The 19,143-nt window shown below is 37.5% G+C and overlaps 1 protein-coding gene across 2 annotated transcripts; it reads left to right on the top strand.

Annotated features, from left to right (window-relative positions):
* Window positions 1–824: 824 nt before the first annotated feature.
* On the top strand, window positions 825–15,512 carry Gnrhr (gonadotropin releasing hormone receptor). Of its 2 annotated transcripts, none has more exons than XM_059275145.1 (3): window positions 825–1,361; window positions 12,336–12,555; window positions 15,115–15,512. In XM_059275145.1, the coding sequence occupies exons 1-3, from the start codon at window positions 840–842 to the stop codon at window positions 15,357–15,359; spliced, it is 987 nt and encodes a 328-aa protein (XP_059131128.1). In that variant the 5' UTR covers window positions 825–839; the 3' UTR covers window positions 15,360–15,512. The 2 variants fall into 2 exon arrangements, with proteins under 2 accessions (XP_059131128.1, XP_059131127.1); XM_059275144.1 differs by having other exon boundaries at window positions 840–1,361; window positions 12,464–12,555; window positions 15,115–15,239.
* The last annotated feature ends 3,631 nt before the right edge of the window (window positions 15,513–19,143 follow it).

Genomic DNA, 19,143 nt, shown 5'->3' with positions numbered 1-19,143 from the left:
TACTATAATTTCAGCATGGCTACTCTGATAATTAAAACTGATTGATAAACTTGAATCTAGATTAGTTTGTATTAGAACAGGCTGTATGTGACAGTTGAAGTACTAGCTTCATGCCTTGTGTAGGATAGTTTTAAGTTAACATATATGCCCGTCTGTGACTACTCAACAATGTTTCTTTGAAAAACAATTATTTTGATGATGCCCAGGAGAGGCCTACCCCTTTCTGAGCCAGTACAGAAGAGAGGTGGCTTGAAGGGGGAAGGTGAAAGGTAGGAGGGTGGAGGGGGAAAGGAGTGAATGTGGTCAGGATGTAAAATAAAGAAATAAATAGAAAAAAGAAAAATAATTGTTTTGAGAAATGTGGTCTTCAAACAACTGATTTTTAACTGGATTGGGTTTTTTAAAATTATTTTCTGTATTTCCTGTTGCACTTGTCTAGTCACAACAGTTTTTTAGGAAATGTATTCATTAAAGTTAATTGAACAATATTATGAGTCACTTTTAACTTCAAAATCAGACTTCAAGTGTCCTTCTTCGCCTACGATAAAACGCTGTGAAAAACAGGCCATCTGCCGAGGTGTTACAGTTACACTTGGCCTTCAGAGTGTGCTTGACATCTTCTGTTAGCACTCTTTTAGATTACAAACCCACAAAACAAGTTCACCTTGATCTTTCACATTAAGTCCAGAGTATCTTGGGGAAAATAAATTTGACCTAATTGTAAACCTGTGACGTTTCTCTCTGAGGAAGGCAGAAATAAAACAGCGCTTTGTGTTGAGTTACAATAAAACATCAGACGTTACAGAGACTCAATTCTTGAAGCCTGTCACTGGAGAAATATGGCTAACAATGATTCTCTTGAGCAGAACCAAAATCCTTGCTCAGCCATCAACAACAGCATCCCTCTGATACCGGGCAAGCTCCCTTCTCTAACCTTATCTGGAAAGGTCCGAGTAACAGTAACATTCTTCCTTTTCCTCCTTTCTACCGCCTTTAATGCATCTTTCTTGTTGAAGCTGCAGAAGTGGACTCAGAAGAGGGAGAAAAGGAAAAAGCTCTCCAGAATGAAGGTGCTCTTAAAGCATTTGACCTTAGCCAACCTGCTGGAGACTCTGATTGTCATGCCATTGGATGGCATGTGGAACATCACAGTACAGTGGTATGCTGGGGAGTTCCTCTGCAAAGTTCTCAGCTACCTGAAGCTCTTCTCTATGTATGCCCCAGCCTTCATGATGGCAGTGATTAGCCTGGACCGCTCCCTGGCCATCACTCGGCCCTTTGCTGTACAAAGCAACAGCAAGCTTGAACAGTCCATGATCGGCCTAGCCTGGATACTCAGTATTGTGTTTGCAGGACCACAGGTAAACCGTTATTCCTGAACGTGTGTGAATATGGTTATTTTGTATCTAATTTTGAGTCGAGGTAGCACCTGCTGTGTGGGCCTTTAATGGGTGACTGTCCAGGCAGCCAAATGTCTCTGTTGTTAGATAATATTACGCCCTTCTGGGTCTTTGATTGAGTTGAAGACTCTTTGTTATGGTAAAAAGTAAGTTAGGTGTAAAACTTTGGTTTCACTAAGATAGGATAGATAATGTATTATTTTCTTTGATTATGCTAACTACAAATGTCCTGGATATTGTAAATTAATTCTTATTTGATATTTTTTGTTGTATGTAGTTATATTATGTTAAAATTAAAACCTTTATGTTTATTTAGAAAAAAAAAAGATCTGGGTCTCTGGAAACCAGAGAGTGGACTTCAACCCTGACTACTTTGTCTTCTCGGGCAAACTTCTTAACCTCTCTAAGTTTCTGTTGAATTTATTCATAAAATGGGATAAATGCCTACTTCACTTGCTTTCGTGATGATCAGATGAATAATGTATTAAAATATCTAGTACTATCTGTACTACATAGTAAATGCCCCCCAAATCCTCCTCTCACAACTGAATACATGCCCAACCCTCCTTCTTTCTCATTCCTTCTCTTCAGTGGACTTGAAATAGTGTCTTGTTATATTGCCAAGGCTGTTCTCAAACCTGAAGCCTCCTGCCTCAGCTTCCCACGTCACAGGGCTCTTGGGTGTGCTCCCTTCGTGTTCAGCTCCTGCTGTTTTTTTTTTTCCTTTTGCTCTGGTTGAAATGGATTCAGTGGTTAATTGAGAGAACGTTTAAGAGCTATGAAACGTATATAGGTGGAAGATACCTAAATTTTTCTTACTTGGGATTTATTATACACAAACTAAGAATTTTCTCACTGCAATCGGGAAAGAATTATCTTGGTTATTATGTTGCTCTTGGCTAATTGTCCTGCAGAAGCTGACTCTTCAAAAATCAGATTACTGAAGAAAACACGACCAAATTCTCGCAAATAATAAAGAGCCTGTTATTAATAGATGAATAAATTGTCTTTATGCTTTCTAATGCTCTGTATGGTAAACCAGGGTATAAGAACGTAATAGGAAGTAAGAGTTCCTAAAATCCAGCGAAAACGTTACCTGTAAAACCAGAAATCTGTCTAAACATTCTAAACTGTCCATGTCTCTAAAAACTAAAACTGCTATGCAGAATTCATTAAGTATTGCCAGGTACCAAGTAAATGTGTTCTCACTGAACTGTGAGAAAGGGTATTTAATTAGTATGTGTCATGTGGCAGAAGAAATGGGGAAAACTGAAATGCTTTTATTTCCCTGGAGAAAAGCATAGTTACTCCTACGTGGACAATGCATACTAAGATTAGGTTGCATTGAGATGAGGTTATTTAGCTAAGGTTTACATTCTATTTTCTTTCTTTAAAGTATGAGCAATGCTTATTGGTCAGTTTTCTCAAACTTAACACAAGTTAAGTCCCAATACAGGACCTGGTATTGATGAAACAAAGAAAGAGCCAGTGGCAGGTGGAGGGGGCGTGTCGTTCTTTGTGGAGATAAAAAATATATGTACAACTGGATATAAAAAACTTAAAAATACAAGTATAAGTAGACAAAGAAGTAGTAAGTTTAATATAAAATGATTGTAAAAGGATTAGAGGAATGGAAACCTAATGAAGGTTCCCCTTTTTCTTTTCTTCATAATAAGTTTTGAAGTCAGCAAGAAAAAAAACTGAATTATAAGAATGAAAATATGTTTTCTTTAAGAAAGAGCTAAAGAAAATACTTACATAGAAAAGGAATTATTCAAATTTTTCAAAATTTTAGGTTGCATTCATAATAATCACTCAACTTTCTTAAGGCATACAAAACTACACTACTCACTGAAAACTATTTGTGCCATAACATGATAGCAGAAGTCTTATCATTTCTAAAAGTAAGTCAGAAGAAGAAAAAAGAAGGGAAAAGAGAAGAGGGAGACAGGGAAGACAATATGCCAGCGGGCGAGCCTTGGGAGGAGCTCTTATTTATGACCAGACATTTCCTAATTTAGGTGTGGCTGAACATAATTTAAAATCACATTCCTTAATGAGAGTCATCTAAGACCACAGAGTGCAGAGTTGCAGAGTATTTGCAGGAAGAGTTTATGTCCTGACTTATCTTGCTCATGTGGAGTATTACCAAAACAGCTTTTAAATTCTACAGCTAACATGAGCCTGTAGGCAAGAAACATGGGACACTCCTTAGTTTTTGGAGTAAGGAAACATGGTCTGAAGATATGTGGAGACTTGCCTTGACGCATGAGCTAATTTACTGAGTAAAATGAACTTCTGAACTTGACAAACAGCTCAAATTCAATAAATACTTAACCTCCCATGAGCAATACTCCAAATGTTTTAAGCACAGTAGTAGTGTGCTAGACTCAGTAATAGTAATAATAATGAGATGATAAATAATATTTTAAGACAAAATATGTCAGAATTGTGCTAAATGTGTTTATATGCAATATTTCATTATTGTTCCCTACAACAATATAAATTATGTATAGTATTCTCATTTTGTGCAGGAAAAAATTAAGCCCATGAATATTATATGAGATACCCAGGGTATGTCTAATGAGTGGAAATGTCAATATAATACAATTAATTCTATAGGCAAGATATAAATCACACTACTCTACTTTGTTCATAGGGCTATTTACCTATCTCTATCTATAAACCTAATTAATATTAGACATAGTAAAGAGATAAGCATAAAAATTATACTACATTGTACCAGGCAGCGGTGGTACACACCTTTAATCCCAGCACTCAGGAGGCAGAGCCAGGAGGATCTCTGTGAGTTCGAGGCCAGCTTGGTCTACAGAGTGAAATCCAGGACAGGCACCAAAACTACACAAAGAAACCCTACCTTGAAAAAAAATTATATTACATTGCATGTGCATGGGGATCTTTGCTGATAGAATATAGAAATAGATATATAAAGATACAAATATTATTTTCTTAGTATATTTAGTGTTGCTTGTATATACATAATTTAGGAATGAGCACTTTCTTGGTACTGGACACCTCTCAGAGGGCTCATCCTTTGTAGAGACTAATTCTCTCTCTCTCAGTTGTTGTTAATTGCCTGTAGCTCTTTCTCTAGGAGTGGGACCTATGAGATTTCCCCCTTCCAGGTTAGCATGTCTATTGATGTCATCATTTTTCAAGTCTTTTTATGCAGCTCTATTGTTGAGGTATCATGGATACAGTGACCCTATCATTTCTAGGAGACAAACTTGCACAGCAGGCTTCCTGGCCTTTTTTTTTTTTTTTTCTTAACCAAGAGAACATCAAAACTTTATTGATCTTTAAAATTCCAAATATCCAGCTAAACATCAGGATTAAAACAGTCTGTGATACTCTGGATGAGATTTAACACTCAGAACCCTCTTGAGACCTCAGCATATGTCCACGATCCTCATTGTGAGTAGACAAACCTGCATTTTGTCCTGAGCCCTGTTCTGTACTCCAGTTTCTCTGCTTACAGAAACCCACACCTGTACAGGGCAGAATACCTGTAACCCCCAGCCCCTGGGAGGTGGAGACAAAGGACAAGATGTTGAAGGTCATCCTTGCCAATCCTGTGTATTTGTAGGCCACCTTGGCCTTACAGCCTATCTAAAACCAATCCAAACACTGGAAACCTGGAGTTCCCTTTGAAGCTCAGGACTTTACATTGGTTATTCTCCCATTTCATGTCCAATGCATGCACATTAAGCACACAATCAGGACTAACACAGAAGCTGATATCTTAAGGGTCAGGAATCTGAATGGTGCCTACAAGCGTTCATGGGCCACTTACAGCCGGAGGTTTTAACTGCTACACTCTACCATACCAGGCAATTCTATCCCATAGGAAAATAAAGCTTAAAGCAACAAATGTATATATGATAGGGGGATATAGTATTATGTGTGTGTGTGTGTGTGTGTGTGTGTGTGTGTGTGTGTGTGTGTTATGGTATAGATATTGATATATGAGTAAATATTTATGGATACAAAGAAAAGATGTGTGCCTCAAAGTTTTATAGTGATGATTGAGATTTATCCGTTGTTAGCTGTATGGGCACCATTCCAGGGGCTTTGCATGTAACAACATGGTTGTAATGACATCACTGAGGGGAAGATTCTGTTAGGATCTCTCCTTTATAGCTGGAGAAACTGAAGCTAATTGCTTTTAGAAAAATTTAGTCTGTGCTGTAGTTGCTTTGGTAAAGTGTGGATAGAAGATCATATTTTAAGAATAAAGAAGCATCTTCAGTTGCTTCCAAGAAGGCAGACAGAATGTTCTTGATTATGGCAAAATGAAACAAGCACTGAAGAGCAAGAGTCATGGATAAAGGAGGAAAAGATAAACAGAAACTGGAGAAAGAATCCAAGGACAAAGGAACCACTGAAAGCAAAGTGGATCCCTATAGTAACCACTTAAATGAACACAGTGCAGAAAACAAAATACATTGAACCAAGGCTAAAACCAATTAATTATGGGTAAGATTCTGAATCCCCATGTACTTTTCTGAACTTCTAGTTTTAAACTAGTCTATCATGAATTAAGATTGTAGCATTAACTGCACAGTATCCACTTACTAAATTCCTGATGTGGACAAACTATCATATTCTAAGAAGTAATAAATATCTTCAATTGTTTGCAAAGAAGGGAAATAATTTTCTAGATTACGACAAAATAAACACTGATAAGTGTAGCTAGAGTTTTCCTGCCTGGCCCACAGTCAGGACAAATAAGAACAAGACAGAATATATATGGTTGATCTACTTTAAACTACAGTTTAAAGTCAAGTTGAAAAGTATGTGATAACGAAAGACTCAGTCTGTAATGTTATGAAAAGTTGACCTGGATCTTAGAATAAAATTAGCAGACTTGTTTGGGTTTCTTGGTTTTTTAAGACTGATGATATGATCCTTTGTTGCCCTCTAGTGGATAAATTTAAACTTTATTTTCTACTTGATAAAAGATCTCAAACTGAAATTTTCATGTTGTAATTACAAATATAAGACACAAGTTTAGGCAGGACCAAGCCCCAAATAAAAAAAATACAAGTTTTTTCTCTAATCCACAAAGAAAATGATATTTCAGAATTCTTTTAAGATGAGGCCACTCCACGCCAATGCCATAACCTCACAAAGTAAAGAAATCCAGGACCAACTGTTAAGTAAACTAAAATATCTTATTCAATGAGAAAAAAAATTTAGAGAATATTTATTAGCCATCATTTGACAATAACAAAACCATTTTTTTTTCAAATTTACTTGCTCTAGATTTGAAAATGTTTTTCTTCTCTTCTTTTAATCTGGATAATGTTACACAGTAAAATGAAGTTTCTCTGGAGCACATTTGGAAATGACAAGATAAGAAATGTGCTTCATGAGTTAGAAAAAAAAAGAACAATCATCTACTAGAATTTACTTACTGATTTGTTTGTTTTTCAACTCTTTTTTATTTGTGTGTGGGCACGTTCATGAAGGCCACAAGAGGGCATTGGATCCCCGAAGCTACAGCTACAGGCAGTTGTCAATCACCTGACTTGAGTGCTGGGAACCAAACTCAGGCACTCTGGAAAAAAAAGCAAGCACTTGTAAGTGCTGAGCCAACACTCCAGCCCTGGAATTTATTCTTGAAAACAACTTACAATATTTTCATTAATGGATTGTAGTTGTGCTTTTTAAAGTTTTAAAATAAAGATATCGTTTTAAAAGAGGATTTCTCACACACAGAACAAGGTTGTAAGAACTATACAAAGATTTTATCGAATACCTTTAACCTCTACATCATCAAATATTAGCATTTTCTTATTTGCTGTTATCTTAGTTACTATTCTGTTGCTATAAAGAGACATCATGACCAAGGCAACTCTTATTTTTTTTAAAAAAAGCATTGAATTAGAGCTTGCTTATCATTTTAGAGGGTTAGTCCATGATCATTGTGGCAGGAAGCAAACATGCATGTAGCTGAGAGCTAGAAAGACAGGGACAGAGACAGACAGGCAGAGAGACAGACAGAGACTGGACCTGCAGTGAATGATTGAAACCTCAAAGTCAATCCTCAAGAACACACCTCCAACTAGACACATCTCCTAATCCTTCCAAACAGTTCAACTGAGGAGTAAGCATGCAAATATATGAGCCTATGGATGGGCATTCACATTCAAACTACCTCAATTGTCTTCACTCCTAAATGTTTTCTGAGTTCTTTAAAAGTTGGAGATACGGCATTTCTTTACCAGTCTCGACTTCGCCCTGTGTTTAAGAGAGCTACATGCCCTATTGAAATTTCATTTGTTGTCCTAGTTTATTTTCTGACCTAAAAAAAACATAAGTAAAAAGTTTTCAAGCACTAGATTTTGATCGCATTTCCCCTTCCCCAATTCCTCCCAGACCTTCCTCAATTTCTGCCCTTTTAACAAAAAAGATACCCAAGGTTATATGGTGGTTCCCATGCTGTTACCTAAGTATTCTTTGCTGGAAACATTCCTGTCTACTTCCATGTTTTATAAAATTGATATTTTTGAAGAGTATGGGCCAGTTCCTGAATAACCACTCAGAGGCTTATATTAATTATATATGTTTGGCTGGTGGCTCAGGCATAGTACTAGCTAGCTCTTACATTTAAATTAACCCATTTCTATTTATATATCACCATTTGGCCTGTGACTTACCAGTTCTTTCACTTCTTGCTTCTTGGCAGCTTGCAGCCTCTGGCCCAACTCTGCCTTTCCTCTTCCCAGAATTCTCCTAGTCTGGCTCTCATGCTCAATCTCTTCCTGCCCAGCCGTTGGACAATCAGCTTTATTATTAACAACGAGCATAATCCACAGTATTTCTCCCTTTTTATCTAATTAAAATGGAAGGTTTTTAACCTTAACATAGTAAAATTATATACAACAAAACAGTTATTAAGTAAGGATTACAGTAACACTATCTAATCCATTTGCATTTAGCAAAATTAGAGAAAATAGTTATCTATCTTATCTTGGTAATTCTAAAGTTTTGTATCTAGTTTATCTTTTATTATGACTAAGGAAAACTATAATTACAACCATTTAGTCTTCAACTTCATCAAAGACCCCAGAAGGATATAATATTACCTGAGTAAACAGGAAGTGCATTGTAAGCAACTTTCAAAAATGCTAGAAATGACAGAGATATCTGGCTGCCTGGACAGTCACCCAAAGTTCTTCTGTAATGTTAGGGCATCCATCTTCAGTCTTAAGGCCTAGAGCATCTGACAGACTTTTCAGTGAAGCAGAAAATTTGAAGGACTGTCCTGCCTATAATGATAAAGTTCATCAGCCACTTTCCTCTGTGTCCTGCAGAATGTCTGGCAGTTGCTTCTGTGAAGCAGGAACCTGAAGGACCATCCTGACTTGTTTTAGCAAACCTTAATGGGTCACTTTCCTGTGGGTCCTGCATGTCCAGTTTGTAGAGCATCCTGTTAAGCATTCCAGGAGAGAACAGTTTCTTGCCCAAATGGCTAGCCTTGCCACATTGAAAGCAAACTCCATAAGGAGTTTCTTCAATACCTATCATCCTCTTTGAAGTAATTGGTACTGCCAGGAGCAGACGTGTCTCACTCTCAAGAGAAATATAAGTTCTTAAAACATTTTAAATGCCATATTCTGTAGGTCTTTGAAGTGTTTGAAGATTACCTACTTAATTGAAATATATCTTTGTATGCCTAAAAAACCTAACCAATATGGCTATAAGTTTTATTATTATAGATGCCTACTAATCTGTATTTTTAATTATACATTACATTTTTTAAATTAGCTGCATAAACATAATACCTTAAACATGAGTAGAAATATACATGCAGTATAACAAAATTGACCTTAAATTTGTATCAATAAACCAAAATTGATATCAATGTAAAATATTTTGAGATTAACAGTTGTTTTTAGATTAGATTAAATAATCTACCCTTTTTATCATAATAATCTACCCTTTTCCCAATCATTTTTACATTATATCCTCCTTTCTTCTTTAGAAAGAGATTGACTATGACCACTGACAATTTATAACCAAACCCCCTTAAATGAAAACAAACATTCATAAAGAATATTTTGGGAATTGGGGCATAGTTATCTAGACTATATCCTGTTGATTGGGGACACTGGTAATCTTATGTGGACCCTGAGAAAACTTTGAATTATGGTCAAGTCCTGACTGGGGTATTTTGTACAGCTGGTCCATCTCAGCCATCAGCCTTGAAGCTGTTTAGATGTAGAACTTAGAGGAAACTATAACAGAGGTGTTTTGAAACATTGGATCATCTGGGCCATCCATTTTTATTGGTTTCTGGTCCCCTTGTTCTGAAAATATATAAACTGTGCATTGTATACAAGCCAGTCAAAGATAATTTTTTGTTTTATGTTTGAGCAGTTAAATATACGTCATGTGTCTTGTAGTTACTTTAGGTTTATTTTCTCATGTCTGCAGTTAGGATTTCATGGGGTCTTCCTAGATAAAACCTGATTTTTCTTAATCCAGAATGAACCCACAGTCTCTCATTTCCTGCTGAAACAAAAACATAACCTTTCCTCCAAACTGACATACATACCTTTTGACTTAAATTTTGGAGTCAAGATATTTTTTTAAATATATAGGTTGGTTTAGTCTAACAGCTTCCATAATCAAATGTCTCATAGCAGTCAAGTTTTAAAGACAACACAATTAAATACATAACCCAGACTCTGTGCATTTTCTGCCCTTATGTGGCTTATCATAATTTTTTTTATTACTCTACTCCTCTCTCAAAAACTTTATTAAGATTATTTTTTAAATTTATGTCTGTCTATTCCCCTTCCCTCTCTCCTGCAAGCCTATGTACATCTCTGACCTGTTTAGAGGTTTTTTTTTCAATCTGAATCTGTCTTTACTGTGTTTCTGTAATCCTGTGTGTCTGTGAGCAATAGCTAGACCTGCCACACAGTACACTGCCCAGCTTGGAGACCCCTCTGTGTACTGTGGCAGGCATCTGCCATGCTATAGCCAAATACTGCAGCATCTCTTTACCATGGCCTGCATGAGAGACACAATTAGGAAGCTGTTTTCGGCTTCATTTATGTGTTCTAAAAAAGACCTTCCCCCTCCCTTTTTTAAAGTTTCTCAGGCTTTATGTGGATATATGGGCCCCAATGTTGGCCACTATATGTAAATAGAGGCTTCTCTCCCACTTGCCAGTTCCCAAATAACCAGCTTTTTTCTGTCTTGCTCAGTCTCTTAGCCATTTCCAAATCATCACTCAGAGGCTTATATTAATTATAAATGTTTGGTTGATGGCTCAGGCATATTGTTAGCTAGCTCTTACATTTAAATTAACCCATTTCTATTAATCTATGTATTGCCATGTGGCCTGTGACTTACTGATTCTTTTACATCTTGCTTCTTGGGTGGCTGGCAGTGTCTGCCCAGACTCTGCCTTCCCTTTTTCCAGAATTCTCCTAGTCCTGCTCTTGTGCTCAATCTCTTCCTGCCTAGCCATCAGCAATCAGGTTTATCATTAACAATGAGCATAATCCACAGCCTAGGGGAGACAAAAGGACAAAGGGAAAATAGCATAAGGAAGCTCAGGTCTTTTAAGGATATAAGCACTCCTTTAGCGGACCTGTGTGGGAAGCATCCCAGGAGCCTTAGTGTTGATACAGTGGAAGAAACCTATCTGCAGCCTCAGGGTGTTTAAACACAAAGAGGCTTTCTTATCCCAGGAGATACAGCCACCAAGAAATGATTTTAGTTTTCTTGGTTGCCTCAGAGCTAACTTCTTTCTGAGACTGCTCAAGGTGACATTCATTATTGAACTCATGGCTATGAGCCTGTTAAAACTTTTTATCTCTATTTTTTTTTTGTACTGAAATCTGGTGTCCAGGTTATATAATAACTTTTCAGGCTATAAGAAACAGGAACGGGATTTACCTTCTACCAGCCTCTTCTTCCAATGTCACTACTCACATCTATCTTCCACTATGGTGATATTTTATTTGTACTGAAATGTGATTTTATTTATATGTTAATAAATAAAGTTGCCTGGGGGTCAGAGCTAATAGCAAGCTATAGCAGAAGCCGGACAGTGGTGGCACACACCTTTAATCCAGATCACATGACAGACAGATCTCTGTGTGTTCAAGGACACAGCCAGCATGGAGACACATGTCTATCTCAATACCAACCTTAGAAGACCTGGAGGTCTGTACAGACAGGCAATGATGAGGAGGTCATGTGGTTGGGTTTACAACCAATGAGAAGGCAGAACAGAAAGTCAATAAAAAGACAGACACACAGGAAGTAGGTCTCTTGCTGAGGGGAAGGACGACAGCAGCAGTGAAGGGTAAGAAAGGTGGTTTTAAGTCTCAGCTCTCAGCTACTCCTCTGACCTCTTGGGCTTTTAACTCTGCATTTGGCTCTGTGTTTCTTATTTAATAAGACCCTTACACCTACATTCCACTTAATATTACCAGGGTAGAAGCCTCTACACCGTTTATATGCTTTAGCCATTTTAAAAAGTATACCATATTATTAGGCCTTTCAATGTCTAAAACAAATTGAATATGTATGTTAATGGATACAATCTAAAAGGCATAGTTTTAAACACTGTGGATATAGAATGAACAAAATCACTTTCAGCAAGGCTGCTCGGCATAAGTATGGGGGAAGTGAAAGGGCAAGTGAGGCTTAAGACTTCAAGTGATCATTGTTCTTCAAGGCTGAAATAATTCCACCAATTACAAAACCCTACAGGTCATCCAAACTAATGCAAATGTGGTTCAAGTAAACCTCACTCACAAGTTTCAATATAATTGTCAAAATTTGATGCCAAGGAACTTAGAAATTGCTTTAGGTATGGGGACTAGCAGCATGAAGAAAGGAATGCTTTTGGGGAAAGACACATAACTTTTTCTTCTTATTTCATAGTTATATATCTTCAGGATGATCTACCTAGAAGATAGCTCCGGGCAAGCAGAAGTTTTCTCTCAATGTGTGACACACTGCAGTTTTCCGCAATGGTGGCACCAAGCGTTTTACAACTTCTTCACCTTCAGCTGCCTCTTCATTTTTCCTCTTCTCATCACGCTGATCTGCAACGCCAAAATCATCTTCACCCTCACACGGGTCCTTCATCGGAATCCACGCAGTACGTATTCCTAAGATTTTTTTTTCTTTTTTTTTTTAATTTTTATTTTGCAATACAATTCAGTTCTACATATCAGCCATGGATTCCCTTGTTCTTCCCCCTCCCGCCCCCCTTACCTTCCCCCCAGCCCGCCCCCCATTCCCATCTTCTCCAGGGCAAAGCCTTCCCCGCAGACTGAGATCAACCTGGTAGACTCAGTCCAGGTAGGTCCAGTCCCCTCCTCCCAGGCCGAGCCAAGCAACCCTGCATAGGACCCAGGTTTCAAACAGCCAACTCATGCAATGAGCACAGGACCCGGTGCCACTGCCTGGATGCCTCCCAAACAGATCAGGCCAATCAACTGTCTCACCCACTCAGAGGGCCTGATCCAGTTGGTGACCCCTCAGCCATTGGTTCATAGTTCATGTGTTTCCGTTCGTTTAGCTATTTGTCCCTGTGCTTTATCCAACCTTGGTCTCAACAATTCTCGCTCATATAAACCCTCCTCATTCTCGATAATTGGACTCCCAGAGATCCACCCGGGCCTAGTCATGGATCTCTGCATCCAGATCCCTCAGTAGTTGGATGAGGTTTCTAGCTCGACAATTAGGGTGTTTGGCCATCCCATCACCAGAGTAGGTCAGTTCGGGCTGTCTCTCGACCATTGCCAGCAGTCTGTTGTGGGGGTATCTTTGTGGTATTCCTAAGATTTTAATAATAATTGATTCTTTGTGGATGTCACACCATGCATTCTGATCCCACTTACCTCCCTGTCCCCTCACATTCACCTCTGCTCTTGCAACCTCCCCCATCAAAAAAAAAAAAAAAAAAGACAAAAGCACCAATGAGAGAGAGAGAGAGAGAGAGAGAGAGAGAGAGAGAGAGAAAGAATCTTGTTGTGGAAGCAGTAGTGTGGCCCATTGAATCACACAGTTTACCTTTAGTCCATTCATCTTTACTTGCAAGTGTTTGTTGCTATGAGGCATTGGTTTGTCTGGAGGCCTCTGACTTTTAAGCCACAGATAATGGGCTCTCACTGGGGCTTCTCTTGGATATCCTGCTGTTGTCCTGTGTCATGGAGATTCTGCTGCTTTGGATCTGTAGGTTCATCCCTGTCCATGCTTCAACAGTTAATAAATGAGGTGGATGTTAGGGTGGGCCAACTCCAACTCGTAGCCCTGGTTCTGGGTCTGGGTGGTAGCTGGGTTGGTCAGCCCACCAGCATTCCCTCATCACTATGCAGGAGAGCTCTCCATCACTGCCTAGGCTAGCTCACCCAAAATAGCCTACAGTAAGGAGCGGGGTGTGTGTGTGTGTGTGTGTGTGTGTGTGTGTGTGTGTGTGAGCTTTCCTGCTCTCAGGTCCCCAGATCCAGCCTGTGATTTTAATAATAATTTAAATAAGATTTTAATAATAATTGATTCTTTGTGGATGTCACACCATGCATTCTGATCCCACTTACCTCCCTGTCCCCTCACATTCACCTCTGCTCTTGCAACCTCCCCCATCAAAAAAAAAAAAAAAGACAAAAGCACCAATGAGAGAGAGAGAGAGAGAGAGAGAGAGAGAGAGAGAGAAAGATTTGAGTGTGATTATTAAAATCACACTCAAATCACCAGCGACAGCTCTGCTAACAAACAATATTTAAACAGCAACCCTTAGGCAAGAGTGGTAATGTATTAAATACTGTGGCAAGCAGTTCACAAATTTTAGGTCATTTAATAATTCACAATCACCCCTTGGAATAGTATTTTCACAATATACTCAATTTATAGATGAGATCTGCTTGCTAATTACATCTCATGTTCTCATTTTCCATCATGAAATAAAACAATATTTTTTTGTTAGAGAAAAGAATAGGAAGGGGACAAGAGAGCTACGGAGGAGGGAATGAATATGATCCAAATAACAGATAGATAGATAGATAGATAGATAGATAGATAGATAGATAGATGCATACACATATACATGCATACATACATACACACATACAAATACAGATATATATGGTATTTGGATATAGATATGTATATGTACATATACAGACATATATCTCAGAATTAAGTCATTGCTGTGCATAATTAACATATATAAATAAAAAATTTTAAAGGAAGAAAGGACAATTACTACATTAAAACTCAGGATAAGCACTAAAGATATACTCCTACTGGGCTAATACACCAAATATCTGATATCTAGAATATAGCAAACAACCAGTGTCATATTCAACTGTGTAAACGCCTTCATTTTTCAGTCCTCCTTGGTCTGATTTTAAGAGCACTCTTCTCTTCATTCTTTCCCAGAGGAAAACTTGCTCTAAAAGCGTATTTGTTTCTTTGCTGAGACAGTTTCATTAGAGAGCCCAGGCTAGCCCTCTGCCTTTGCTCCCTCAGTATTACAAATAAGCACTGCTACACCTGGTTGGGGTGGGGTGGGAACCTTTTCAAGTGAATTGTCATGGTTGGAATTGTTTTTCCTATAGTCAATAGGTAGATTAGTGAACCTCTCTTCCACTTTTTATCATTTGGCTTTGTGAGGAAGCCGACTTTAAACACTCACTCTTTTCCCTCTATCTCATAGAACTACAGCTGAATCAATCCAAGAATAACATCCCAAGAGCTCGACTGAGAACTCTAAAGATGACAGTCGCCTTTGCCACCTCGTTTATTGTCTGCTGGACTCCCTACTATGTCCTAGGAATCTGGTACTGGTTTGATCCGGAAATGTTAAACAGAGTTTCAGAGCCTGTTAATCACTTCTTCTTTCTCTTTGCTTTTCTAAACCCATGCTTTGACCCACTTATATATGGATATTTCTCTTTGTAACGGGGAGACTGCACAAGAATGAATATAGAAGCAAAGTAACTAATTTCACCAGCTCAGAGTAAGCTCATAGCTTGCCACACACCTATATACAAGCAAGGCAGGGTTTAAGCTTAGGTTATCAACCTGGTTCCTGTACACAGTTTCTTGTCAGAGCCTCAAACAAAAGGAAAAGACCTTCAAAAAACACTGAAATGTGTCCTTAATCATGAGCTTCTAAACTGACCTCTGCCTTGTCTGAAGTTTTATCACATACGATTTGTGTTTTTCACTTCCTCCTTAAATAATCACCTATAAATATTTAAAATAACTACATCCGAAGGTTAAAAGATACCAAAACGTAAGGTTAGGAAACCAGAACATATTCATAACATCAGCATGGTTCGGGGAGTTTTTTCTCAAAGGGGCTTAGCAGCAATAGCAGACCGATGCTATCAGAACACCTACGGCACACAGAGACAGTAGAATCACATCCATACGTCAGCAGTAATAGCAGACTGATGGTATCACAACACCTGGAGCACACACACACACACTAGAATCACGTCCACACGCCAGCAGCAATAGCAGACCGATGGTATCACAACACCTGGAGCACAGAGACAGTAGAATCACTGTTCATAAGTCAGCAGCAGTAACAGACTGATGCTATCACAGCACGTATGGCACGGACACAGTAGAATCACAGTCCATAGGTCAATTTTTGACTTGCATGATTAAAAGACCCAATTTTCTCTTTGGCTTGAAAAACATTTCTATTCTTATACAGCAACCAATTCCACCATCCTGGCAAAATTATTTATATGATACAGATTAATTCCATTCACATGCTGCAAATTAGACACACCACTACACAACAAGGTCTTTAAAGGGGATAGATTCTTTCATGGGCTATGAGAATATTCTATAGACTGTACAATATATGGGGTTTATGTTAACTGACTGCCATGAATCCTGATTTAGTACAATTAACAAAATGCACATACTAATTACCTTGTAAGCATAACATACAATCCATTTTTAATAATATGGTGAGATTTTTGTCTATCTCCTTATCCTACTGAATCATTTCCCACAAATAAATGAGGAAAGGCAATAAAAGAAAGACATCAAGGAAATATACAAACAAAAAGAGGAGGTTTGATAAATAAAAGGAACTCAAGGTAGGAAACCATACGATTTCTCCCTGTACACATCAAGGACAACAGCAGAGAATATTAGAGGAAAAAGGGAAAAATAAAACTATAAGTGTGAAACCAATGCCTACTGCTAAAAAAAAAAAAAATACAGTTCCCATTTATGTCTGCAGAGTACCGTGAGCTTCATTCAGCTGAGGCCAGGTCCACCATTTTCATGAAAAATGGGAGGAGGTGAAAATAAAAGTGGTACACTACCCACTTGGTGGGAAGGTGTGAGAACTCAAAGTCACCAACTGTCTAATAGATATCGATGTGAACCGGGGTAATGCTACACAAGGCTGTGTGCGGGTACAGAAAGCAGACTACTGACCCATGGCAAACCCCTTCTCCCCTTCCCTTTCTTATTTTATGTTTGGGGTTCTACAGGACTGTAGGATATTTTTTCAGATCCCACTTTATTTATCCAATATTCTCTCTCTTTTTTAATCTTCTGTGTTAATCACACTTTCTCTTAAAAAAAAATAACTGGTAGAAATCACTGGTAGAGTTCTATAGTTCAACTGCGTGGGACTCAAAGTTTTCCATGTGCTGAAAGAAATGCTCAAAGTTTACATGTGTACTCATACCAAGACTGTGTAGATGACACAGGACATAGCTAAGTCACAACAATACCAATGTACCCCAAGTATCTTCATAACATACTTACTTCTAAAATGATGATAAATCTTACTTCTGGATTTAAAGCAAAAATGATAGATATGTACAAGGTAAACCTAAGGGCTTTATTACATCTCTGTTTAAAATGCATGTCTCTCAGCTGGTTTCTTATGTGTTCAAGAAACTTTTCTAGTCAGGTATTGCCTTGGGCATTTTAAAGATATATTTTCTATATGGCTATCTAGATACAGTGATCTTTAACTTATGTAGCCCATGAATAGAATTATATGTCAATGTATTTTTGTTTTAGTTCTGTTTGTATTATTTTAGACATTTACTATTACTATCCAAAGAAAGAATTTACCAACTAAGCCAGACTGCCAAAAAAGGTACAAAAAAAAGTTTAATACTCCCAGCTTGATTATATATATGGAAATTACTATAATAAAATGTATCAAACTATATTTGTTTATTCAAATATATGTTCATATACATGCACGTAAATGGTAATATTGAATCTGTATCACTTCAGTATGTTTAGTCATTCTTAAATGACAAAACTAAATTTGTTTAATGTTCAATATGTTTGGGAAAATTTACAAGAAGAATTCTATGTCAATATTGTGGTTCATACATATAGATATGGATTTAAATGAAAGTTCACAGTGTCCATTTTAAATATGTCCTTTAAATGAAAGTTATATCGCTCAACAGAGTATTTCAAATCTGATATTACATTCATGTACTGTACTACTACAAGAGATGAAGATTATTAGTAGAAAGTAAATGTTATGCCGAGTAAATCCAATATGTCAGATAATTAAGGAACTATCTTGGTTCTTTTATTTTACTTAGCCTATTGAACTTGTCAAAAATTGCATTTCTTGAAGTAATTCAGTTTCTTGAAGAAGTTAATCAGACTAAATAGTTAATTGAACAAATCTTGTATCAATTCATTTTCAGACTGTTAGAGAGAATAATACCTTGTAGGATCAAGTAGTAAGAATCCTAAACACTCTATCTCAAGAAATATAAATAACAGGACTGAGTTAGGGATTCCCGTAGTGAGTCCATCTCAGAACTTACATGGTTATCCCAAAGAAATTACGTTTTTGACATATAAGGTATTTTTAGAATTCATTTATTTTATCCATGGCCTGAATTTTTTAGTGATTTATTTATTTTTATTTTATGTATATTAATGTTTTGCCTGCATGTTTATCTGTGTACCGTGTGTGTGCCTGGTGCCTGTGGAGGACACTGAATCCTCAGGAACTAGAGTTACTGACAGTTGTCAGCTGCCTTGTGAGTACTGAGAATCAAACCTGGGCCCTCTGCAAGAGCAACAAGTATTCTTAGCCACTGAGCTATCTCCCAGTCCATCTGTGGCCTAAACACTGTCTCAGTGCTTACAGATTTAATTGCTTACAAAGAAAAAGAAAAGAAATAAAATAAAAGCCAACTTAATATCTTTCTTATAATTAACTGAAAAAAATCAAGTAAAAAATAGTCTCATTTTAGATGTTGATAACAAAATGCATACTTAGAAATAACAGGTATATGTGAACATTTTACATAGTTATTGTGACATGATTTAATTTTTCTTCCTTGTGGATGCCTATAGTTCCAAAATCCCCAAATAAACTTAATACTGCTTTTATAATAGGAAGAAAACATAATATATTTTGTACATGTGAACAACTTTTATTTTATGCATTACCCTTTGTACTACGATGTGCTCTACTGTAAGGAATGGAAATATCAAAGCAGACAGAAGAGAGAACTCAGGAAGCAAATGCAGGAGGACTTACCACAAGTTGAGACCAGCCTGGGCTACACTGTGAGAGCCTGTCTCAAAAAGAAAAAAAGGGAGGAGGGAGGGAAGAGAGGGAAGGGAGGGAGGAAGGAAAGGAGGAAGGAGAGAAAGAAGAGAAAAGAAAAAATGAGAAAAAGGAAAAACCAGAAATGGCATAGTCCCATCTCATTTCAGA

The sequence above is a fragment of the Peromyscus eremicus genome, chromosome 10, assembly GCF_949786415.1.
Source record: "Peromyscus eremicus chromosome 10, PerEre_H2_v1, whole genome shotgun sequence".
NCBI classification, from domain to species: Eukaryota; Metazoa; Chordata; class Mammalia; order Rodentia; family Cricetidae; genus Peromyscus; species Peromyscus eremicus.
The sequence above is the reverse complement of the archived record's forward strand: the minus strand, read 5'-3'. Positions and strand labels throughout refer to the sequence as shown.

Excerpts from the sequence above, each read along its gene's own strand:
- Gnrhr (XM_059275145.1), top strand. The coding sequence starts at position 840 with ATGGCTAACAATGATTCTCTTGAGCAGAACCAAAATCCTTGCTCAGCC. Across the intron at positions 1,362-12,335 it reads TTGTGTTTGCAGGACCACAG|TTATATATCTTCAGGATGAT; the intron begins GTAAACCGTTAT and ends CTTATTTCATAG. Across the intron at positions 12,556-15,114 it reads CCTTCATCGGAATCCACGCA|AACTACAGCTGAATCAATCC; the intron begins GTACGTATTCCT and ends TCTATCTCATAG.